The 25860-nt window shown below is 39.9% G+C and overlaps 1 protein-coding gene across 2 annotated transcripts in view; it reads left to right on the top strand.

Moving 5' to 3' along the window:
• The window catches only part of akap7 (A-kinase anchoring protein 7), a 40355-nt gene extending 15669 nt beyond the window's left edge, over window positions 1-24686 (top strand). The window contains exons 10-11 of one of the 2 annotated variants that reach the window (XM_028605681.1): window positions 17654-17683; window positions 22227-24686. In XM_028605681.1, the coding sequence (XP_028461482.1) occupies window positions 17654-17683; window positions 22227-22447 (251 nt within the window). In that variant the 3' untranslated portion in view covers window positions 22448-24686. The remainder of the gene's footprint in view (window positions 1-17653; window positions 17684-22226) is intronic. The other variant, XM_028605682.1, reaches the window with a different exon arrangement.
• The last annotated feature ends 1174 nt before the right edge of the window (window positions 24687-25860 follow it).

Here is a 25860-nt window from a genome sequence, read left to right as displayed (position 1 = left end):
TACCTGAACAAGCAGATAGATTATTGTATTGGTAGTCCCAAACTGCCTACTACAAAAATCTAACCGCGGTCTAAGCTACCACGAGCTAATTTTAGCTAACGTTAGTTAGCATGTCAAACGGGGCTAGTCAGTCTTTAAATGGCTCCGGAGCTAGTAAATCAGCACCTAGGAGAATGTAAAGTCGCACGTCAATGTTAAAATAGCAAGGTGACCAGTAAAACTACAGCAGACGACTACCCTTGGCTAATTAAAAAAATAATTTACTTTAAGATGCTTCTTTAGGTTGGAGGTGGAGTAATTTGGACGCTGAAAGGAGGTTGGTTGCTGGCAAGCAGAGGCTGCACGGCACAGTTAGCTGTATTTCATTCTCCCTGTTCGTTCTTTAACTTGCAATGCTGTTTGAATTTCCAAGATAGAAACTTATTGCTGCCCTGCTCGGTCATGCCCGTTCCTACTCCACTGTGACTGATCACGCAAATAGCAATTTTTTTCTATTTCATATCGGGGCTTCTGGAAAATGCCTTAAGTTGCCTTAATTTATTCAGAGTGAATAAACTCGTGAAACAGAGAAGAATTGTCATGTAATCCACATTTTAACAATGTAACTGTATTCTAAATACCAACTATTTAAATTGTAACTGTAACGGAATACAGTTACTCATAATTTGTATTCTGAATACGTAATGCCGTTACATGTATTCCGTTACTCTCCAACACTGCGTATAATTGATTCAGAGAAGCTTTATCGACCTAAACAGCTGGGATGAGCAAATAAAATTACCACGGAGCCGTGATATTCCAGCCAACAACTAACTGAATGTTAGTTTGTTCGCTGGAGTGAACACTGCAGGAGCATGAATGCATGTTCTGTCTGTCTGTCTGTCTGTCTGTCTGTCTGTCTGTCTCTGAGAGGGAAGTGTTAATTTAAAGAAAAAAACAGGCTTTTCATGATACTTGCATGATACTTTTCCCACCCAAAGCTACAGCTATAGTCTAACTAAAATAACAATGGTATTCTTGTTGCCCAGGTAATTTAATGCTAAACATTAGTACCAATTTATAATGCAATTGGAAAAACATACCTTTTGCTGAGTTGAACAATGGAACCACCACATTGTGTACTATAATGTGTATAGTTATTTACCAGTTCCATTTGGTTTTGTGTTAAATCCAGGCTGAAATGTGTGATGCACATAAATAATCTTTTCCTTTGCCACTTGGATCAAGTGTCCTATGATTTCATATCATGAGAAATGCTACTACTCCTACTCTTGGCAACACCCAGAGAAGAGCAGTAACCTGTATGGAAAATCTGCACCTCTTTGACAACTAATTATCATTTGCTCAAATCTGAGCCTCTGAAGTAGGAAATAAAGATGGAAAAATAAAAGTAAAGCAGTTGTAATTACATTGGGAGTTTCCTATAGCTTCAACAAACACGTGTGGTTTATCATACTAGTAATCAGAATAACCTTCAGGTGTGTATATGGTGATAGACGCGCCTTGGTTTGATTTGTGTCAGTTGGAATATTAAAATACATGTCCCGGTACCAGTACTAAAAAAATATCACATGTAGCAAAGGTAAACCGTAACTGGTGTACATGCAGTTCTGTGAAGTTAAAAGTGTTTGTAAATACCAATGGCATATCTGAAAAAAAGTCTAGTAGAAATGCTAAAATGACAGGCATGTCACACACAGTCTAAACATTATTTATAACACACACACACATATACACACACACACACACACACACACACACACACACACACACACACACACACACACACACACAGCTTGTTTTTGTTCTTGTACATCATGGTGTGTGCATTTATGTGCATATAAGTATTCTGATAAACAGTAAGCCAAATACACCAGAGCTGACTGTAGCTGTTATCTGCAGCATGCAGCTATCTCATTCTCTGTGTGCTAAGTCTTATGACTTAGTACTGAGGTACTATGTGTCGACCTTCAGCTAAACAAAGTCAACAATGTTGCAGTGTTTTCTTCAGCAGTCTCTCACTCTCTCTCTCTCTTTGCATTGTAAAGCCTTTTATGAAAGTGTGCTGAATGTGGCTCCTAAACGTGTTCACCAACTTGCACATTACACCATATAACATAAATTCCTAATGTGTTAATTAGTCCCCGAGCTGTTTTATAGTTGAACTTGCATGAAAGAAATGTGCACGAGAGAGATCAAATATCTACAAATTACATGTTGTTTATAAAAGCGCTACCTGGTTCTGATTAATGGGTTTGGATATTAACAATAACTTGAATTGTACCTATACCACTAATAAGCACAAATCAGTTAGATTCTGTCTGTCCCTGTTTACACAGGGTGATGTGTTCATGTACACATGTGGGTATAGTCTAGTGACCATAGCAATTTTGGCCTTGTCACGGCCTAACACTTAGGCCCCACAAATAACGTGTGTGTGTGTGTGTGTGTGTGTGTGTGTGTGTGTGTGTGTGTGTGTGTGTGTGTGTGTGTGTGTGTGTGTGTGTGTGTGTGTGTGTGTGTGTGTGTGTGTGTGTGTGTGTGTAAAGAGGCAGCTGTGAGCTAAATGCTACTGTGGGAGACAGGCCTCTACTGTCTACTCACACAGCTGAGCTCAGTGCATGATGCACTTCAATGTATTTGACGTGCTTTTGTATTCACTCTTCACAATCCCATCCCCTTATCCCATGTTTGTAATCCTCAATTAGCCCTGGAGAGTAGAGTACGTGTTTTTTAAACAGGCCTCTTTGAGGGTGGTGCACACAGCTAAAACAAAAAGCATCCCTGGAACTGGTGGAGATCTGTTGTTTTGTTTATCAGCAGAGTTGCTGAAGGTGGGTGTGTTGAAAATCAGTGTCTTTCATTAGCTTTCTACCTGCATCCTCATCATTTGATACGTTGCTACCATAGCCTGTTAATATTAATGGACAAAGCATCCGGTTCGGCGAAGTGCTGCAAATGCGGAAGTGCCTTAAACCTGCATTCTATCTGAATTCCACCAGGGGGCGACACATGCAGTTGGAGTTCCGTTTCTGTAGAAGTCTATGAGAAAGTGACCCACTTCTCACTTGATTTATTACCTCAGTAAACCTTTTCATAATGACTTTATGGTCTCAATCGCTAGTTTTAAGTCTTCTGCAACACAGAATGATGTTCATTTTTTGAATTATGGTCTCGTTGATTTTAAAAACGGCGATAAAGCAGGGGGGTTTTTAGGGCGTGGCTATGATGTGATTGCCAGTGAAAGTGTGTAACGTAACGTAGAGTGTAAGGGTTCTTCCCTCACTCCTCCCTACCGTCTAAAATCGTCACATCTGCAACCAGGATGGCTGCGCCCGTAACGGCAAACTCGTCGATTCATTGCAGATCTCCACAAACCAATGGGTGACATCACACATGCTCTGTCCACTAATATTAACAGTCTGTGGTTGCTACACATTGAAACATAATAAGTGTCCTGTATATATCTGATTTTTAAAATGTATCTGTATTTTTAGTTGGATGTTGTTTTTCTTTATATCAGTTGTTCCAACATTTGCTCACATTGGGATTATAGCCTGGACCAATAGAATTTTTTTAGGCCAATCTTGATATTTGAGAGTTTCAAAACTCTAACAATGATACATTTTTATAGCTTGTGTAAAGAAAATTACACAACTCATAACATAAATAAACCTATTTGATGAGGTTCCTTGAATTATCTTTTTTTTTTTTCAACAGTTATAACCAAGAAATAACTGGCCAGGATGTTCCAGTTGAAAAATAATGGTTTCACTGTTTCAAAACATATCTTTGGGGCATTTCTGTACTACATTTATCAGCTGACACATATGCTGATACTGATATATATCAGCAATGAGCTAATAGCTAACTGGCATAATTTTATTATAAATTGAATAATTTTACATAAGACAAAAAAAAATGCCTTCTTATACAAAAGGCATGTGATAATTCATTTATGACTAGTAATGCTTGTACATTTAACATAGTTAACCCATCCAGATAGGACATTGTGTGTGTGGCTAGAATGTGAATGTGGAGCTGGGCAGTAACAAGTTGTTTTGTTCTCAGTTTCATGTGCTTGAGTAACTTTATTGAATAAATTGTCGCTACTTTATTTTGTTTTTTTTTTAATCAATGCAAACTCACAGACTGATGGTCTCTATGGAGTCCTAGTTAGCTACCATCATAACTAAACAATGGTAGAATAATGGATGAAGCTTAGCATTTTTTTTTTACGTTCCTCTGTCAGAATAGGGCTTTCAATCAGTGCTAACAACTAATGCTGCCAGACTAAACCCACGCTCTGACGGTTAACGCTTGTTTGAGGCCGTTATGTCACTGAGTTAAGTGAGATCAGGGAAGTAAATTTTTTTAAAGCACCACAAGATACATCACATCAAAATTGCTTTATGCAAATAACAAAGCAATACTGCCAACACGGTGCAGTGGGATTAAACATCATTCGAGGTATGATGATATGAAAAACTGCTCATGACTAGTCAGTTCTGGGTTTGTGGTGTGTATGGCTGCACTAAAACCCTGAATTATTCGCTGTTTATTTGTAACACAGTGCCATTCCTGTGATTTAACTAAATGTGATGAGGCATTTTTGAAAGGTGGTGTAATTGGACCAATCGATTAATCAATTATTAAGTGTTGCCGAAGCATTTTCTGTCAATCGACCAATCGTTTCAGCATTAAGAAATATTTTTAAAGCTTCAACAGCAAACTAAGAAGTCACTAAACACAGGCACGTGGTGAGAAGAATATTTTCCATTATTCACGTGAGTAAAAAGGAAACCAGAGCTCATTCAAGGCAGGCGGAATTACAGAAATAGTCTCAACTGGCGCAAGGCTCAGTTAAACTCACAATGTAAATACTACACTGGAGTATCTGTTATAAATTCACATTTGCATCATTTTTTAAATGACTGCAGCATACAAGATAATATGAAATATACTGAATCTAAATGTGAAACTGCTGACAACGAGTCTCTGTATTCCCTTCGCCTTGGGATATTCATCTTCTCCCGGGCATCATTTTAACCAAAATCCATACATAACCATGAAATTGACCTATTTTTAATATGGCATTTTAACAGGGTCTTTTTCTTTGGGGATATTTGGCCAACACTTACTGGTCTCATAAATAACACAGATACATGCAGGAGCAGGCAGCAGCTGCTGACTTTTCCACAACCATTATTTAAGCTCCGTTGACGAGGGGGGTGGAGCCTGGCCACCCGCCCCTCCCCCACCCCTTCCCCACACACACACACACACACACACACACACACACACACACACACACACACACACACACATATATATACACGCAACACACACAGTAGTGTCTGCTGACTCCTTGTGTATAGCGCTCCATTTTCCTCTTCCACACACTTGCCACACTCGTAAGCATGCTCACTCTGTCTTGGATGTACAGTTACTGAAGCTTGCTCACACATCACACCCCTCCCACTCTGTCCCCTTTCAGTCTCACACACACACACACACACACACACACACACACACACACACACACACACACACACACACACACACACACACACACACACACACACATAAATGCACACGCACCATTTTTATCTTATACATACCCCTCCTCTGCTTTCCCCACTTCAAACACATGAAAGAATTACACTCTTTTTGTTTTCTCCTGCACACACACACACACTCCAGCTCTCCCATTTTCTCTCTCTCTCTCTCTCTCTCTCTCTCTCTCTCTCTCTCTCTCTCTCTATCTCTATCTCGCTCTCGCTCTCTCTCTGACACACACACCCCTCCTCCCTGTGTCAGTGCAAAGTAGAACGAGAGCAAGGAGCCACTCGTTTAATTTTTTTCCTCGTCTGCTGACTTGCTCGGTCTTCCTTGGGCTGCACGGAGGGGAAGGGAGGGAGTTTTTTTTTATTCCCTCCATCCTCACCGGGTCCGTTTGCCCTTTGAGGGGGGGGAGAAAGAAAGACACGGAAAGGGAGATAAAGAGTGGGAGAGACAGAGGGAGGAAGCAGGACTCTCGCTCCATTAATCTGCCTTAGAACAAGGGGGAGAGGAAAAAGAGGGGCAACAGCGGGGAGAGGGGAACAGGAGGAGAGGGAAGGAGGCGCCATGGGTCAACTGTGCTGCTTCCCATTCTCCCAAGCGGAGGAGAAAATCAGTAAGTGTCTCCAGCTCCGGTCTCCATGCGTGGGTGTGTATTGTTAGAGAAACCAACTGGATTGATGTACTCAGTGGTGCTGTCTATGGAGAAGCACTGTATGCATGTAGTGTGGGAACATACTGTATACTGTGTGTGTGTGTGTGTGTGTGTGTGTGTGTGTGTGTGTGTGTGTGTGTGTGTGTGTGTGTGTGTGTGTGTGTGTGTGCGTGTGTGTGCGTGTGCGTGTGTGCGCACACAGCTAGCTACATCCATGATTGTCTGTGACCTACAGATGGACAAGGAGTGTTCGCGTGAGAGAGTGTGACCATGCGATTCCCTGTTCCTTGTGTGCAGTCTAGTATTGTGTATGTCTATTTGTAGACAAACGGTCATATTCCAGCTGTGTAATTCTTCTTTCATTGCTGAGTGTCTGGCTTATGATTCCTGAGCTTCTGCAACGAGATAAATCAGTTGCCGTGTTAAGAGCCCTAATTTAAAGTATGTTCTTAAACCTTCTACTAAATTAGCCCCCAGGCAACAAAAACTGAAGGTGCTCTTTGGAGTTTTCTTGAAAACAAACAAACGTGTGTACATTCAGTGTTTCTCACCAACAACACTGTGTATCCTTGAGGTCTAACAAACCCTGTAAAGCGTTTTATCATAAAACATTTGTAAAGCCAATTTTCAAAATAATTTAAGCCATCTATCATGTTTGCTAGCTTTTCTTCTTCTCTGCCTTTGTTGATGCATTGCTACGCTGCTTCGCGTGTTACTGGCGCTGAACGTCGATCAGCGGAGTAGCGTTAAACCGGCAGGTTGTGAATTGCATTTGCGCGTACGTGCACAACCTTGTGTTCGTGATGCAAACAAAAAAAGGGATTCACTCCTAAAGACATTACGCTGTAGCGCTTCTAGTGGTCAAGAACTTCACAGGGGAACTTTAAATCACACGTGAGTGGCCTTTTTAAAGAACGAAAATGATTAACGGGCAACATGCAAAACTGAAACTTGAAAGCAACTTTCTGTTTTTGGTTTTGTGCATGTTGATCCAGTCAGTGTTAGTATCCTTAGTCTGATTAACAGTATGATAAAGTAGTATTTTCTTTGTTTGTGTATGTTTGGAGAACTACTTTCTTTATCAGGTCTTGCTGTGTTGCTCCAGCATTTACACTAAATGGGCTAAAAGCTACAGGATCCTCTCCAGACACGTTTTTAAGATAATCAGCTTTCAATAATAATCTGACATGGTTACTGTTGATTTCAAAAAGTTTAATGTCTGGACACAAGATGTCTCCTACATTAGTGTCTGTGTGCTGAAAGCTTCAAGTTTCAACGTCGTATTAGACCATGACTGGCTTCCAAACTAGTCCTGATGTCACAAAATCCTCTTCATACGAACATGTCTTAGATGCAGAGTATGCATACAAATGAGCACTGAGAAACGTTCCTCGTTCAACAGATGAATGTGAAAACAGCCTTCTAGTGTCAAACATAGTAAAGCTCAAACATCAAACCAGTGAAGTGACAATAATCGGAACACATTTTTGAGTGGAGGGGGACTTTAAAATGACTTGTAAATGGCTCCTCATGGCTTGTCACACTACTCTCCTTTGGTACATGACCATGCGGCACAGTTAAGCCAGATATCTCCACATATCTCTACAACCACTACATTTTCTGGATAAGTGTTGTTTGAGCACTGATGTAAGGAACAGGCTGCTCTGCTTCAGCTCACATGACGTGAGCTCTAGAGGATCATTTCTGATGCTGCTTGTGGTTCGATTACAGCTTTAAGCAGCGATTTCTCTTTCATTATTGTGTAGCTGCGGAAGTCTGGTTTCATTTGGGTTTTGGGTAAATGTTTGGGTAAAGTAAACTTACTTACTTACTGCTCTGATGTTGTCGTAAAAAAACAAGATGATTCATTTTATTTTCATCCATAAGTGTAAGTTAGAACAATTTAACATTTTAATCACGTTCATTACTAGCAACTTATCCTATTATTAAAGTAATTAGACTCACATGTCGACTGCTGCTGCTACAGTGTGGTATTAGCTTTAGTGAAAGGGAAGGCCTCGGTCGATTGGGATAGAATTCAGTTTCCCTTGTAATTTCTGAAGGGAAGTAAATTGGATTAGTTGTGTCCCAGTTTTCATTCTAGTGCAAGACATTGCTCTTGTTAGATACCTAAACCAATAAGAAATCTGCCTGATTGCCATGCAACTGCCATGAAACAGTGTTTTTTTTTAAGTGTCAAACAACCTAAATGCTAGTTTTCTAATCTGTTATTTAACCTGTTAATTAAAGGTTTAAAAAAAAAAAAAAAAATCCAGTTTCTTTGTATTAACACTGCTGCTAACCTGTTGGTTGGATTATTGATTAACAGTGAGACAAAGTAATAAAAGGATCCCATGATTGGTGGCCTGCACAGTGCATGCTATAAATAAGATCTTGATAATGCTGATCATCCTGTCATAGACGCAGACTTTGACACTGGCTGTGTGTTTGTGTGTGTGGGTGCCTGTGTGCTCTTTTGAAGCACTGTACTGGTAAAGAGAGAAATATTAAACTGGGCTACACCTTACTGTGTGCACTCTCTTCCTGCTTCTCTCTGCTTCTCTTCCTCCTGTGTTTTCCCTCATGTCTCTCTCTCTCTCTCTGTCTCTCTCTCTCTCTCTGTTTTTCTTTCTTTCTTTCTTTCTTTCTCTCTCTCTCAATTTCAATTTGCTTTTATTTGCATGACAAAATCAATACATCTGTGTTGCCAAAGCATAGGAACAAACAAATAACAAATAGTAAATACATCTGATATTATTATTATTATTATTATTATTATAATAATAATAATAATAATAATAATAATAATAATAATAATAATAATAATAATAATAAAAGTAAACCGAATAATGATGATATAACTGCATATAATAAACAAATAACGTGCATGTCTCTGGGGACATGTACATAAGAAATGCAATTCTGTTTCGATGTCCTGGTGGCAGTGTAAATGTCGACCTCTTTCAATTTACAGCTCATGGTCACTGACTGTATTTTCTTAAAATTTGTTTTTATTTAGGATTTTTTGTTTAGAGATATTTGGCCAATTTGATATCTCTGTTCTCGCTCTCTCTCTCTCTCTCTCTCTCTCTCTCTCTCTCTCTCTCTCTGTTCTCTCTCTCTTTCTGCCTCTCGCCGCTTGCAGCTGCATTGCTATAAACAGTCGAGCCACTGTGCCCTACTTCTGATTTGAGAGAGATGGAGGGAGAAGGGGGAAAGAGCGATGCAGGGAATGAAGACTAATGAGGGTAAAATGAGGGAATGGGCTCTAAAAGAAATGCTAATATTTAGACAAAAGCAGAGGCAAGGACAGAGGAGGCAGACAAAGAGGAGGAGTGTGTGTAGGTCAGCTACTACCCCCGTGATGTGGTGACAGACCTTCTCGTGAGCACAGCAAGACGTCTCTGTGTGTCTGTGTTTCTGTGTGTCTGTGTCTCTGTGTATCTGTGTGTCTGTGTGTGTCTGTGACTTCAACTATAACCAATATGACAAGGTGTCACAGTGGTGTTAGAGGTCACTGTGGGTGAAAGACACGCTCAAGCCCACTACTTGTCACAACCAAGTACTTGCACTCACTTTTATTATCCACTTATATGACAAACTAGTTGCAGATGACCGTTTTGGAAATGGTGTTTAAAGTGTTGGAAAGTCTGAGAAAGTGGTAGTGTGGTAGTTGTGTTGTGCCAAAAAAAATCTGCTTCTCATGTAGGTCTGCAGCTAACTGTTATTTTTCGTTATTAATTAATCTGTTGATTATTTGTCGGATTAATTATTTAGTCTCCAGAATGTCCAAAAAAAGTGAAAAATCTCTTTCCCAAGTTCTGAAATCCCAAAGCGATGTCTGTAGATATCTTTTCTTGTCCAAACAGTCCAAAATTCCAAAGATATGCAATTTAAAATTATATAAAAAGCATAAAAGCAACATATCTTCACATTTAAGGAGCTGAAACCAGAGAATATTTGGTTGATTAAACTGCTGTAACAAATCTCCTTTTAAAAAAAAAAAAAAAAAAAAAAAAAAAAAAAAAAAAAGCTGATGATGATTTTCTCCTAACAGTTGAGGAATTATTCAGAAAAACAAAGTGCTTCATAAATGAACATGGGGCGTGATCTGCATTAAAACATTTTGAAAAAAAAATGGATTTGTACCGGGTTTAATTGAAATATGTTGAGCACCTTTTGAGATTGCATGCCAACTATCAGGCTAATAAAGTGGCAAATGGGACTTAATACATTATAATTATTCTGTTCCATCATTAAGCTACATAAACAGTCCAGTCACTAAATTGTGATGTGTCTTGTCCCTCCCTCACTGTTCCTCTCCTCATATTACCTCGGTCAGTAGGATCTCCGTTGACTGAACAGATTTTAAACATTTTGCTTGGAAGGAATATTATTAATAATTTGTGCTAATGCACAGTGTACCCTGCTGATCTTTGTGGGTTACCTTTTTTTAACAAATGTACAGTCCTTTCATAGCATTGGCTTTTATTCACACTCTTATCACTATATATTTTGCCCTTCTACAACAGTTAGATAAAGGCAGCTTTGCCCCTCACAGAGTGACACAGCTTGCTTGGAATATGCAAATGAAGGGCGGCTCAGCCTCTGGTTGGCCAGGCATGAGCTGTTTACCTGCATTACAGTACAGCGTGTAGCAACAGAACAGACATGACCTCAATCAGGCAGGAATAATTTTTTTCCTTTTGGCTGTCAAGGTTTGCGCGATCGCGGTATCACAAAATAAATATAGTTTAAAAATTCAGCTATATGGCTCACAAATACACACAGAAAAGAGTAGGGAGAGTGCTGCACAAAGAGAGAGAGAGAGAGAGCTGGTGAAGACAGCAGAGTCCACATGGAAGGAAGAGAGGGAGAAAGATGAGAAGAGTACAGGGAGGAGGAGATATAGACGAGGAGGGAGCAGAGCGAGAGGAGATTCATGCAGCACTGCTTCAATTCATCCTTTTTATTTCTCCCATTCAGTTCTCTCTGCCGAGTTTTCTTCTTTCAATACGGTGACTCTCCGTGTTCCTTTCATTACCATGCAGTCTCTCTTTATTTTTTTTTTTAAATATATAAAAACACTGGAATGTTCACATTCTTTGTCCGTGCTCTAAAATTCCAAAAGGGGTGTGTCTGTCTGTCTGTCTGTCTGTATAAGTGTGAGTCTGACAGTCAGCTAGAGCTCAGTGAGCGGGGTCAGTAAGCAGCCAAACTTGAATACTGACTGCTTTCGACACAAGGACCTGGCACAGAGGAGGGCAGGCACAGCTGGGTTTAAATTACGGCCCATATGCGTGATGCTTGGCCAAGGGGAACAAGAGACTAAGGTCTCGTTGTGCGAAGACAAATGGAAACAGCGCTGTGTCTGCTTTTAAAAGGTCCAATCAATAAGAGACCTCTTTAATGCTTGGTCTCCACACTATTTGATGGTGCCAAGGTCTCATGGATTACAGTCAGTGCTGACCACCAGACACTGTTCAAGCTAGACATACTTTAGAATGAGGCCAGAAACAGCCAGTGCTCTTTATAAAGATATACAGCACATAATAAAGCTGCAGTAGGTAGCGGTTATAAAAAAGAAAAAGAAAAAAAAGAGGGGTGATGCTAGGAGGGAGAGGCATGTGATCCCTTGTGCTGCTTTGATTTTCTGAAATGATTAAGAGATGAAAACCCACCGGGCCCTGTACAGAAACCACACTATTTCACATTTAGTCACAGTGGGGCTTTACTGAGCTGATAGAGCCAAGTTATGCTTTGTTATGCTTTTGTAAATTAGCTAACAGACTAGGTTGCTGTGACGCTTTGTTCTGTGACACCAGAGGAGAGGAGCGAAATATGTCAAATCAAAGCTCAGTTTTTCAGCCTCTTGACCATTCGCAGTAGAAAGGTCGAGCCAGTAGTTTGAGCCACGGTCAAGCAGCGTTCACAGGCGACACACCTGTCCGGCTGCACAGCTTTAGCCAAATAACCAAATGTTCATCATGTGGCACGTTTTTTTTTTTTTTTTTTTCTTTAATTGAAAGAAGCAATGCTGAAACCATTACTTGTTTTAGCCTTTTAGCTGCATGGCTCTAGGGATGGCAGTGTTGGCTGATCAGTCTCCCACTTTGGTCCAGATTGAATTATCTCAGCATCTATTAGATGACATTTTGTACAGACATTCTTATTCCTGTCAACTTCCTCCATAGCACCTCCATCAGGTGGTTCAGAGTGAAATGTCTCGATAATTCAATTATTGGATTGTTTTCTACAATGTTTGGTACACACATTCAGGTTCTCCTCAGGATGGATCGTAATCACTTTGGTGATCCTCCATCTTTTCATCTAGCAACACCATCAGGACAAATATGACCAAATTCTTGCAGAACTAATGATATTGCCATAAGCCTCAGCTGTACTTTGTGTTTTGTGCTAATTAGTAAAAGTTAGCAAGCTGACCCGCTCAACTAATTTCCACCTAAGAAAGTTAAAGATATGTTGTACTTTGTACATCAGTCAAGGAATAATTGGACTGCACTAGTAGGTACAATTTCTCTGAAATCGCTTTTAAAGCAAATCAGACTCAAATAGTTATCTTTTCTTATTCCAAATTAGGGTACCTTTTTTTTCGGTACCTTCCCTCTGTAATAACAAAAAATTAATTTCAGTTGTAAACATAATTCCAAAACTATTTACACTGGAACTTATTGTAGGCTATTTGTATCTTATTCTATTTTAGCCTGTATTTTTTTCTATCTTTTTTTAACTGTTCTTTCATGATTTATGTAAAGCACTTTGAATTGCCTTGTTGCTGAAGTGTGTGTGTGTGTGTGTGTGTGTGTGTGTGTGTGTGTGTGTGTGTGTGTGTGTGTGTGTGTGTGTGTGTGTGTGTGTGTGTGTGTGTGTGTGTGTGTGTGTGTGTGTGTGTGTGTGTGTGTGTGTGTGTGTGTGTGTGTGTGTGTGTGTGTGTCAGAGCTGAGCTCTGCTCTCAGTCAACATGCAGAGTGGACAGATTAGCGTTCTCAGTTACCGAAATTTGGTACTGATTGATTTAACACATATCGGTCCTCGGTAGAAAAAAAAAAGAAGAAAAAAAAAGAAAGAATTTTGAACCCAAATTTTTGAAAAATCCCTTTACTCTGTTGATTCTCTGTCAGTATCACATACAGGCACACTATTGGGTAGCACATCACCCTCTTATGGCTTCCAAGTGATATGCTGAGAACGATGAAGGCCTAAGGAGGGACCGAGGCTGGGTGTGAAATAGCATGAGTGCGACAAAAGAGCTTTGATGGTGTTCCCCATCTCAATGGAGGAGTTTATCGGCCATGAAATTGTCGGTCAGTGCACTGGTGGAGAGGAACAAACTCACACACTTAGGTGGACCGACACCCTGAATCTCATTGTTCTGGTAAAATGGAGAGATTGTCAGAAATGTCATTATTTTTTCTCTGTTGTAGAAATAACAATTAGGACACGTTGTAGAAAGATGAGATGTAGCTCAAAGGCCATTTGATGAGGACGATGTAGGTCCATCAGCTACTCTCCAGGATTACAGCTCAGGTTTATTTATCTGACTTTCTACTGTACCCTTAGCTGAATCTTTAATCAACTGGATTCATATCCATTATGTGTACTTGTAAACACAACAACATCCTGATGAGTTCAGCATTTAGGTGCATTTGTGTTTGTATTTAAACAGCACATGAGCTAGTCTTCCTGGCGTTCAGCCATTTACAGAACACGTCTGTTTTCCTGATCTCCATGAAGTCGATTTCTTTGGTAATGTAATGTTTATTCTTAATAATCCATAAACAGCTTATCCTTAGTAAGCCTGTAACCTGAATATGAGTTGAACTATCTTGTGTGTGAGAGAGTCTCTGGTATTTCCTCAGGAAACCACTTCACCATCAATGCTCTTTACAGTGCTTACCCCCCCCAACCCTGTCCTCGTCTTTTACTGCTTTTCCAAGGTCTGTTCTTCCTCATTTCTCCTCTCCATCAGCCTTCCCTCTCTGTCCTCACATGGCTCTTATTTTTTCCTTTTACTTCTCATCTTTCTGCGTTGAACCTCCATAAAAGGAGGTCTTCATGTTGCGCACATACGCCCTCCTCTTCTTCACATCACATACTGTAGTGTGGTCTTCCTCCTCCCCTTTCCCCCCTTTTCTCCAGCTTCTCCTCCTCTTCATCTACCCATTTCTCTCGCTTATGCTTTTTTTCTCGTCCTCTTAGTGGATTTGCTGCATTCAATTTCTGCCTAAACTGCTGCTCAAACTTTCAGGAAATCAGTTCATTTAGATTTAGAAGAAATGAGTCATAGCAGCAGATTATTAGGCTGGATATAAACATAATCAGTTAGGCTGCTGTATCTAGTAATTTTTGATTCAGGTCTTTAATTGGATTATTATGGGTCCCTTTGATTCTGCATGTAGATGTGAAGTGCTTGCATATGGGTAGCATCAACAGAGAAGCTACCTCAGCTGGAAACTGAACATTATAAAGTGCTTTTTCCATCATGGAAAGAACAAAGTGTTGAAGTCGGCTGGCTTAAACTTTTGCCAGACTTCAGCAGAACGTCAGCTCTGATCCAACCAGGAAGTGGACGCTGTTAGTTATCTAAAGGAACAAGATAAATAAGTGTGTCTGGGAGTCTGAAGTAATGGTGTTAAAAGTTTCTTACATAGCACAACATAAATCACAGCAGAGCAGAGGTCAGAGCCAAGTAAAGCAGGGCAGAGCGGTGACGCTGGGAGTCAATTAAAAACAAAGCAGACACAAAGTAGTTGTTACTTGACATTGTACAGACTGGCAGTCTGCTGACATTACAGAGTCATAATCCCAAACACAGCATCGGTTCACCAACAGCCTTTCAACCTTTTCTCCCGTCGGAGTAACTACAAAACCTAGATACAAAGTGGAAGCTCTGAGCTAAATGCTAATATCAGCATGCTCACAATGACAAAGCTAACGTTAGTACATAGTGAAGTAAAAGGGTTAGTAAAAGGGCTTTTCACTTGATAAATTATGGTGTAATATAATTAAGGCTGCAAATAATGATTATTACCTGATTGATAAATCAGGTAATTGTTTCAATACTATTTAAATTATAAACCAGACTAAGACGCTACAGCCATGCTAGCAGCTCTTTAGGCTGTACTTATGGCGTTTTTCCATTACATGGTACCTGCTCGACTCGCCTCGACTCTACTCGCCTCGACTCGCTGTGCGTCCGTTTTCCATTGCAGATTTTAGTATCGCCTCAGCGTGGCTGGTCGTCATAGCGACTGCCGTGGGCGTGGCTTAGTAGCTTGCTTTTCCCATTGACATATCCCCGACGCATTTCCTGGTTCTCCGTCTCCGTAAACAACATGATATCAAAGAGATAGTTAACGTTTTTTTCGTAATGGAAAACCAAAAAAGGCGAGTAGAGTCGAGGCGAGTAGGTACCATGTAATGGAAAAGCGCCATTAGACACAACAGTTCTTTAAGCTAAGTGCTAACGTCAGCATGCTAACATGTTGACTTCTAGCAGGTATAATGTTTACAATGTTTACAATCTTAGTTTAGCATGCTAACATTTGCTTATTGGCACTTCATGGAAATCAATGATACGAATGTCATTAGTTTTGCAGGCATTTAGTGATAAACCAATATTTTTTTTACGAACAATTAAACATTTAACTTCATTCTCAACCATCCTTTGGTTCCAGCTTCTTGCTGCTTTTCTCCATATAATGTAATTGTATATTAAATGTCTTTGGTTCTTGGAGTCTTATTTAAACAAGACATTTAAAGACGCTGTGGTTTCTGGAAAAGAAAGTGTTTCTTTTTAGTATTTTCTGAAGTTTTATAGACCAAACAGCTAATTGATAAATCAAGGTCATTGTCAGCAGATTAAACAATAAGAGCATTTTCATTAGTTGCAGCCCTAGTTAAGATATTTAAGTCTGGACTGAAGTGGTAGACCAATCAACAGACTTAGAGCCATGACCCTAGCATGGCTAAACACTTAATAGAGTAATGAAAACACAACCTGGCATGCTGTTGCTGTTGGAAAGAAGATAGCATTTTTAATCTGGACTAATCTCATTTCCACTAGAGGTTTATCCAGGCTCTACTAATTGCCTTGGTTTGCCCCATATGGGCTAGGAGGTTTAGTTTGGTTTATGTTTAGTTGAATGAGACAGAGACTTGAATGTAATGCATACTGATGAAGGAAGGAATACATCAGCCCACAGAGTAAGACCTCAAAAGTGATATTCAAAAATAGGTCTTGAGTCACACTAGTCAATAAATATGGGAAAGATAATCCTGAAAGAGAGAGGCAGCAAGGAAAAGAAGAAAGACATTCAGATGCGGAGAAAGAGACAAGGTGGAAGAAAAAGATGCGCACACCTAAAGACAAGATATTGTGAAACCTGCCTAAAAATGTACATAAGTCAATACAACCTCCTGTGTTGTTAAAAGTTGACGTGCCTCTGTGGTTCTTATCCCATCACCATGACAACACTGCCAGCAAAAAAGTAGTGAGAGAGTGGTTAGGAAAAGTAAAGACCGAAAGAGGCAGATAGGAGGTTGGTGGTAGATCCATAGAGATTGAGGGAGTATGAAGAGAAAAAGAGGAATATGAGAGTAAGGATATAAGCTTCAAGAAAGGGTGTGTGAGAGAGATATACGTTGAGAAAAGTGTGCGTGTGTGTGTGTGTGTGTGTGTGTGTTTGTGTGTGTGTGGGGTACAGAGGGCAGCTTTACTGCCATCATAAAGGTTTGTCAGATCAATATAGGCAGATAAAAAAAAACTCCTTTTCATAAACATACACCCCTTTAAAAAGACAGAACAGACATTTGACAAGCATGCAGAAGTCTGTTTATGTACGGTCAAAATTACAAGCTAATATTTTCTGGGTATTCATAACGACAGCAGCATCTGAAAAAGAGAGACAAGACGAAATGAGGGATTTAGTCCCCATATGTCGTTAATCTTGCCATCTTAAAAATATGCCAAAATCCACAGTTCATTTTTTCTGCACTGCCTCATCTGAAACACATTCATGCTTGTATTTCTTCCACCTTTGGAATAAAAAGGTCTAGCACAAGACAACGGTTTTCTTTTTCAGTGCACAGATTATTTTTTATGCCTTACACTAAATCCCAAAAAGTGCACACCTATTTATACACTGCGGAGTCTTGAAGCTTTTGACAGTGTGACAGTCAGTGGACTTGGAAAACAATATTTATTCAGATAGCCCAGGAGGCCACAGCTAATCTTTAAAAAAAATCATTACTGTCTAGCACTTAAAGTATCTCCCTTGTGTTAAAAAAGGGGCTTTTATGCATGTACTGCTTCCTGGGTGTATGAAATCCACGAGATAGCAAAATATCTCTTCTTTATTTTTATTTGTACATGTTTTCATTTAATCTTTTTATTTTTATTTGTTTGTGTTGCAGATTTGAACCCACTCCATGCCAAACGCTCAAGTATGTGTCTTTCCTTCATATCATATGTCCAGGTTCATTTAAAATCTAATCTACATCTAATTACAGGCTAAAGTTGTATAATGTAATGAAAATAATGTTATCAAATCGCTCAGATCATCAAACAATCAAATTCAGGATGATTAATGATGTGATTACTTTGAGCAACCTGTGGATTACCCTGATAATATTGATTACAAAAAAAAATAATCCAAGTGATCACTAGGAGCATATGTACTGTAGATGTCTTTTTTCAGAGTTATCCAATCACAACTGGTGTGTTGCTAATTAGCTCAACATTTTAGAAAAGGCACTGATTAAAAAAAAAAATCACATAAACAATCATTACAACAGTATCTGCCAGTATTTCCTTTCAGCTGATATCATATTTCTCATCTATAATTATTTCACCTCCCTCATCAGTTTAAATTCAGTTAACCTAAATGATCCAAGCTAAAGGAAGTGATTAAGGAGCCTGTCCATTAACCATGCCGCCTGGATTATGGCCTTGTGATAGCAAGCGTCCCCCCGCCCCACTGCCGTTGCTTCCTAGAACGAGGAAGTCTCTAAAGGGACAAATACAAGGATTTTCTTACAGAGATCAATACAGTATCAAATTATTTTTTACTTTATTAAGAAACTATATCCATAAGCTTGTGTCTACAGCACTGAACATTTAGAATCCAACACCATTACTTGCTGATATTTGATATTTTAGTATTTGCATACAAAGATCTTTATTAGTTGAGGCCTTAACCAACTGTCTGACTTTAGCATGTCTCATCCTTATGGAAGTTCCCATTGCACTCAGACACTTTAGTCTGTGGTGTGGACAAATCTACCACAACCTCACAAGAAGGTCTTCATAATGCATGAAAAAAAAAACACATAAAGCCGCAGTTCGCACTTTTTAAGTGATCAAACCTGCGTTCACTACAGTGTTTTTATTTCGAAATATAGGCCCCACATACAGTATCTTGACCGCATTCACAGAGATGGAACAAGGAGACTATAGACCATAATTAAACCAGCATTCACCTTGATGTTTGTTTTGAATATTTCCTACAGTGCACCTTCCAGTCGAAAGCAGATGAAGCAACATCAAAATCAGGCTCCCTAGATGAAAGAAAATTGTTCTGTGTGATCACCAGCTGATGAGCCAATCATAAACGATGAGCTCCAAGTAGTCTGCACGACTGACTTTTTTTTTTTTTTTTAAATGCCCCCACCGAAATTCCTTAATCACAGATGTTTGTGGCTGTGCGTGCCAAACCAAGAAGACTAGTGCAAAAATAATACAAGACCCTTAATATGTTTGGGTCACATCTCCACGACTCCATTTATGGCTGGCATTAACATGCAATCTGTATCTGGATATCCTATCTTGAAAAGGAGTAACACATGTTAATGCAGGTTTAAATCCACGCAGAACACATTGCGATGGGATTGGCCAGACCACATCTGGAGGTGGTCAAGCTCGGATTGTGATCGGATCCCAGCCAGGTCTAGATATAATCTGTACAGCATGACCACATTCTTTAGAAAAAAATCCGCCCAGCATTTTTGAAAGGTCACGTTAATCTGCCTTCTCGTGCTAGTTTAAGGTGCCCAGAAAAAATTAAGTAGCAATAGCTAGCAAGTCTTCCCTCGCAAAAAGTGCATTCATTACATCCCTTGACCTGGGACACGCCATGTTTGTTTTACAAATCCACAAGCCCCTCAGAAGTAATTTGCGTATTGACATCCGATTACAATGCAAGCAGAATCAAGATAACATGACACTTATTAATACCATGAGTAGGGCTGGGTATCATTTAAAAAATACCAGTACCCTTAAAGTGATACCAATACCCATAGAGTACTTCATTCGATACCCATCATGTGAATGGAAGCATTCAGTTGCATAAAATGCCAACACCACTTCAGCCCATCCAAATTATTTTTGCACAGATATATTTTGAAAGTATTCAAATTATTAAATTATTTATTAAATAACTGTACAAAACTGTACAACTCCATCAAATACACTGCGCTCACCCCACCACGGGCTGTAAGTGTTGTAGCTGGTGTGAGTAGGTGGACCAATCACATGTTGCATTAAATCGAAGAACACTTGCGGCGATTAGCTGCGAGCAAAACTATATAAATCTTTTTTTTTTCTAGATCTGGGTACAAAAAGGATTGAATGCAGGTATTGCGTGACTGGAGAAGTTTCGATACTACTTGGTACTGTGTTGTTGGAGTACCGATACCCTGACCAGATGTAAAGGCTGTGGATTGGATGCCATTTTCCAGATAATGCATTCAGATAAATTTAATACCAGGTGTAAATATATAGGTCCATAATTTAAATGTCTCAGAAATGGTCTGATAGTGCCAGAAGCGCCAGTTTGAGTTGATTCTGCTTAATTAGAAACGGCCAACATCCTGGTAGTTCCACATACAGATTTAAAATGAATTCAGTCAGCTGCAGTCCTGAGGTTAAAAATCCCTCATCAAACCGCAGTCAAAGGTGTGAGTCACTCAAACTGACAGGCAGGCTGCAGGTACATGTAATCAAGTAGGATCTCTACAACAGAAGCAGGGCTTCTCAGAACAGCACAACTCAATACACCATGAGTTAGATACTACAACAAAACACCATGTTCAAATCAATTTAGCAGAAAAAAGATGGGAGCACATGGGGACCATAATTTGATAAATGAAAAGTGTGCTCATCCTGGTTTCTGTTTGGCATGCTGTTAGCAGACACACATCCATGGATACATAATGCATGTGTCAACAATACAAGCTGTTAGTGCTGCGGTAACAGTGACTGGGATTTATTCCAGTGGCATGTACTGTATAGTAGACCTCAACCCAGCAGTATTGCTAGATGATAAAAGGGGAATATACATAAAATGTCCACAGCACGTTTGTGCCAACAATGGACTTAGTTCCATGCAGAGCAGTTGTACACCTTTTTAAGTTCATACATAGCAGCAGTATACCTAATACTGGTTAGGTGTGTCATGTATAGTGGCTGGCATTTCGCCAATATTAATACAAAACCAGAGACTACACCAAAGCTGAGGTCCAGCTTTCTTCTGCCCTCAACAAATCGTAATCTTCAACATTGGCTGTCTAACTCCTACTATATGAACAGTATCCTTCTATAATGAATAATAGATAATCACACTGCTTTCAAGTGTAAACAAACCTATGGGCCAAGCGGGATCTTGTGTTATAGAAGATAAACTTGGGGATTTTGCTATTGGCCTTGGTAATCGGGTGGTTATAGCATGTTTTCTGCAGTACTCAATTTCTGAATGGCTTATGGCCTTAACTGTCTTTCTACCATGAATTATTGACCTTCTCCCCGTCTCACTTTTTTCCTAACTGACTTTATGTCTGTCTGACTCTCCTTCTATCTCTATCTCATCTTTTCAAAATCAAAAGCAACTGTGTGGTAAAGAGCTTTTAGTCTCCCCAGGAGGTAGATTAAATCCAAAATGCATGTATAATAGAAGAGCTGAGAGAGTGATTTGTTTAACTCAGCTATTATTATCAACTCTGTCAAATATTGTTTATTGTCATCACATCCAATCTGTTGCTGGATGTGATGAGTGAGAATCGACTCATTCATCATTGTCAGATTAATAGTTATTTTCTGTTTTCATTTCAAACATGCTGAAATAAGAATGAAATCAGCCTTGCTATCATATGAAAATACGCCCAAACACCATGGGAGGCTTAAGCTAGATTCATGGTAGGTTTTGTGGCCTACAACTTTACTGTTAAACGTGGGGTATACTTGCCGCAGCCGGCCTGTCGAGCGCCAGTGTGACGTCATGGGAGCGCTGTAACTGTTTATACTTGTGCGTGGTGCTCGCGACATTAGTTGCAGTCTTCTCCTGAACAGAGGTGGCGCTAATGAGGAAAGGCTACTGACTTTGCTATTTCTACGACTACAACAAGAAGAAAAAGGTAAACAACGGAAGAACTGGCAGCAGCATTGAAGTCAATGCTTTGATTTGATTTGATGACCTACTTTGTCGGATCAAGCCTTTCATTCGCCATAAAAGAACTCATCTTAACCCAGTAAGTTTACAAGAGAGACTTGCAGTCACTCTGAGAGTCCTGGCATCCGGTTGCCCTCGGGTCGCGCACTCAAAATCCTGGCGCGCCAGCGAGATCTACGTCATTTTGACGTCACATTGGCGCGCGCAAGCTTGGCTGCAGCGACTGGAAAACGGCCCTTATGGTTCCCTCTCACTGCTCTCATCAGCGTCGTATTGAGCAGGAAAGCTCTGATAAACCATCTGTACACTACCTGTCAAAGTTACTACAGGCAAAGTTAGCGACTAGCTGGTGAACATAGTGGAGCATTCAGCAGCTAAAGAGAGTTGAAGACAAGAAAGGAGAGGTAGACAAGAGGTAAAAGAGAATGGAAGTTGGACTTCCATCCGTCAGGTGGCAAGAAACACGACTCCAATTGAATGCCTGTGTGACATGTTCTTGTGAATGATTATGATGATTTTGTTTTTGCTGTGCTTGTCCTACTCAGGTGGGCGTCGCCGGTCTGAGCCCGATGAGGCAGAGCTTCTAAGAGTCAGCAGGCGATTGGTCGAGGATGCCGTCAATCGCGCCTTGCAACAGTTCAAACAAGAAACGCTTCAAAACGGGGGCGGGCCTAATGCCACGGCACTACAGCCCCCTGGAAACACTGAAAACACTGCAACAAAGACGGACACTACAGCTAACTCCACCACAATCAACAGGAAGTGACCTCATCGGACTGAGGTACAGAGACTGATAAAACCAGCTGCCCAGAAAACATCAGCCAGGCCTGGCCTGCCAGGAGAAGAGTCAGTAAGCCCTGGGCACAAAGCCTGAACCAGCCTACCAGTCAGCCCAGTTTGCTGACTAGCTAACCCAGCTAGCCAACCGCAAACAGCTAGCCAGTCATGCTAGCTACCTGCCCTACCTACTGACCAAGCCTGACACAGTGCCAATATATAGATACTGTAGCTTGAGTTCAGTGCTAGGTGACGGTCCCAACAGGCCAGCTGGCTAAGCCTGTCCGTTAACTCACTACATCCAACAGCAAGGATATCGTCCCTCAATCCTCACTCAGCTGCGTTTGGACGTCAAACTCAAAACTCAGCAAACATGTGAAGCACTCCTCTAAGACACACATGCACACGTAGGGTTCACTTTAACCTGTCACTCACAAACTGCCCCTTTTAAGAATACGATTAATCAGGTTTTGTAGACAGTTTGCTTTACTTATGCAAGTTGTTAGCTCTTTAAAATAAAATAACACTCCAACAATACACTACAAGTTGCCAAGAAAGCAATTTTACTCCATTAACGCCAAAACCTCTATTAATGACCTGGGTGTTTGTGTGTGGCAGGCTATTATTACTATTACACACAGCAAGTAACTCTGCTTCCTGCCTGATCATATATAAATGTCATTATTTCTTTGTTCACATATTGTCTGTTCTGTTCTGTGAAATTAATTTGAAGCAGCAGCAAAATGCACACATGCTTCCAAGTGTTTAATCCATTCATACATGTTTGTGGTGTTTAAGTCTATAACACAGACTGAAGCCTCGCTGTTTGTGGCTCAGTGTTCATTTGGAGTATTTATGCTGATCCATAGAGCTTTTATTCTGCACGTTAAATCATTTACAGCCAAGCAAGTTCTTCAGATGGTGATGCTGATGTCGGGGAGGTTAACTCAGACAATTACTGCTGTCGGCTGAAAACCCTCCGGCTCTTTATTTCAGCATCTCCATCCATTTTTTGTTGTTGTTAAACTTGAAAATGAAATTGGCCTTTCGTGCTTTGCATAACCCCCCACCACGGCTCAATCCATTCAGAAACACTCAGGCATCGGTGTGAAATTAAGGGGGATTGTCGTTCATTTTTTTTAAGCTTGACTTCCTGGAGATGAGGTTTTCGACTGACAGCAAGATGATGATGATGATACAGCTATTCAAAAAGTGATTTGTTTACCCTCTGACATTAAATGTTATTTTATCCTTTCTAACTATTATTTATAATGCTTCGCTGTCCCTGTTAGAGAAATTAATTTCATGTGAAAAGATGAGAAGCTATTTCATTTTGAAATGAGAAAAAGAGCATTCAGTTTGCATTGAAAGGTGGAAAAGCACAAAATGATGAATTTGTTTTTTAATAGTCAATAGTTAGGTTTTAGTTTTTAAAGAGCAGGTAAATAGATACATGCTGTTAAATCCAATCAACTCTGTAAAAAGTCACTAAAACAAATCGATGTTTCTGCAAGTGCTGAAGTAGGTGAGATTTTGAGCCATTGTGGGGTGATTGGGTGATAAGTCTCTTAAATGTAAACCTGTTGCTAAAGATTTGGATTTTTGAGTTAATGTAACAATAAATTGTCCACCGTGAAACACAGTTCATCTCATTTCTATTATAAGATAAATATAATTTCTGAGGAAAAGAGAGACAGTTTACCAGCTCAGATTTTCAGCCATGTGAGGTTTATTACCCTCGAGTGAAAACAGGTGTGAGCTGGAAAATGTGCTCTCATCCCTGTGAAATCCACTTAAGTCCTGTCACTGTGGGCTCATTCAGACATCAATAACAAAAGGTGAATTCTGTCTTTAGGTGGACTTTGAAAGTTTTTTAGTTTTGATCTTTATTGTCACCGGATCCTTAATCTCCTTAAAATCCCCTTTAATACACAAGTTGTCGTGTGTGTGTGTGTGTGTGTGTGTGTGTGTGTGTGTGTGTGTGTGTGTGTGTGTGTGTGTGTGTGTGTGTGTGTGTGTGTGTGTACACAGTGACCGTAGGATGTTTGACCAGCAGTTTCCCAGAGAAATTCTTGTCTATCAATTATGACAACTCAGAGCTGACTGTGTGGGAAAATCTATACATGTTTGTCTTTCCATTTGTACGTCTGACTGCGTGGTTGTACTGTGTTGTATATCTTGTTCTGCCATATTTGAACAATAAAACAGGATATGAGATTCAAAACCAATATCCCTCTGTGTCCTGATTTCAGTCTGGGTGTACGTGTCGGTCCACAGTGGTTACATAATGTTAATGTGCGTAGGATACCTACAGTATGTTTACATCAAGACAGAGATAATTTAAGGGTTGCCATTGCCCCCATAAGTCTTCTAATGCTGTATTATAGGGCTTTATGAGAAGTGTGATGGTGGATTTTTATGGAAGCATTTGTTTTCTAAGTGTCATATCCATTTTGGGGGAAATAGCAGACTAAATTCACCAGCCAGTATTTGAAAAACTAATTATAGTCCTCAAAAATGAGCCGTTTCATGAGCAAATGCTTTAAGGTGCTTAATGCTTTTAATCCTATCTATTAACACCAGGTACAGTACTTTAATGTCAGAGAGTGCACATTTTGATTATCCCATTGTGTTACAAATAAAGAGCATCCAGTCTATTTAATTTAGGCATTTTATCATGATTTTATAGAATGTAAAAACCCACAGCTCCACATTTTTCCTCTTTTTTTATCCCTCTCAGCATTTTTGGTGCATGCCTTATTTAAGAGGAAAATGTTTTGTCTTTTGGTCATTTAAACCAATAATTACCCATAGATATAAATATATAGTATACGCTCTCTCCTAGTACTATAACTATTTCAAATATTACTTACCTCAATGGAATAGAAGACCCGTCCTTTACTTAAAACAGGCTTTAAACAATTTAGTCTTTCATTCATAATTGGTTAATGCAAACTCAACACTTCCTCCCTGTTTACCGGCCCTGTTTACACGTACATGGTTATTTTGAAAAACTGAGACATTTCCCTTCGTTTGTGCCCTTCGTTTATACGCAAACTAAGAATTTGCCCCTGAAAACGAGTCTTTCTAATGCTACGTTTACACGTGGCCGGCTATTTTCATAAATGGACATTTCAACCTCTCCGTTTTCAGAAAAGTGTTCGTTTATATGTACCCGTGTATATATGCCGTCAATAGCATGCCAAACTTGTAGATGGCAGTGTAACGAGAAGCTCAAGCCCACGTTAGCCAATCCGAATCCCGACAATAGCAACAACAGCAACCAATCATGTCCTCTTTCTTTCTCTCGGCTGCCTAAACCTCTGTTTGTCTCAGTTTACATGCAAACGTGCAAACGAAGATTTCCAAAATCTCCACTCTGACCAGAGTTTTTAGAAAGAC

Source organism: Perca flavescens, chromosome 18 (assembly GCF_004354835.1).
Source record: "Perca flavescens isolate YP-PL-M2 chromosome 18, PFLA_1.0, whole genome shotgun sequence".
NCBI lineage: Eukaryota > Metazoa > Chordata > Actinopteri > Perciformes > Percidae > Perca > Perca flavescens.
This window is presented reverse-complemented; position numbering and strand designations above follow the sequence as displayed.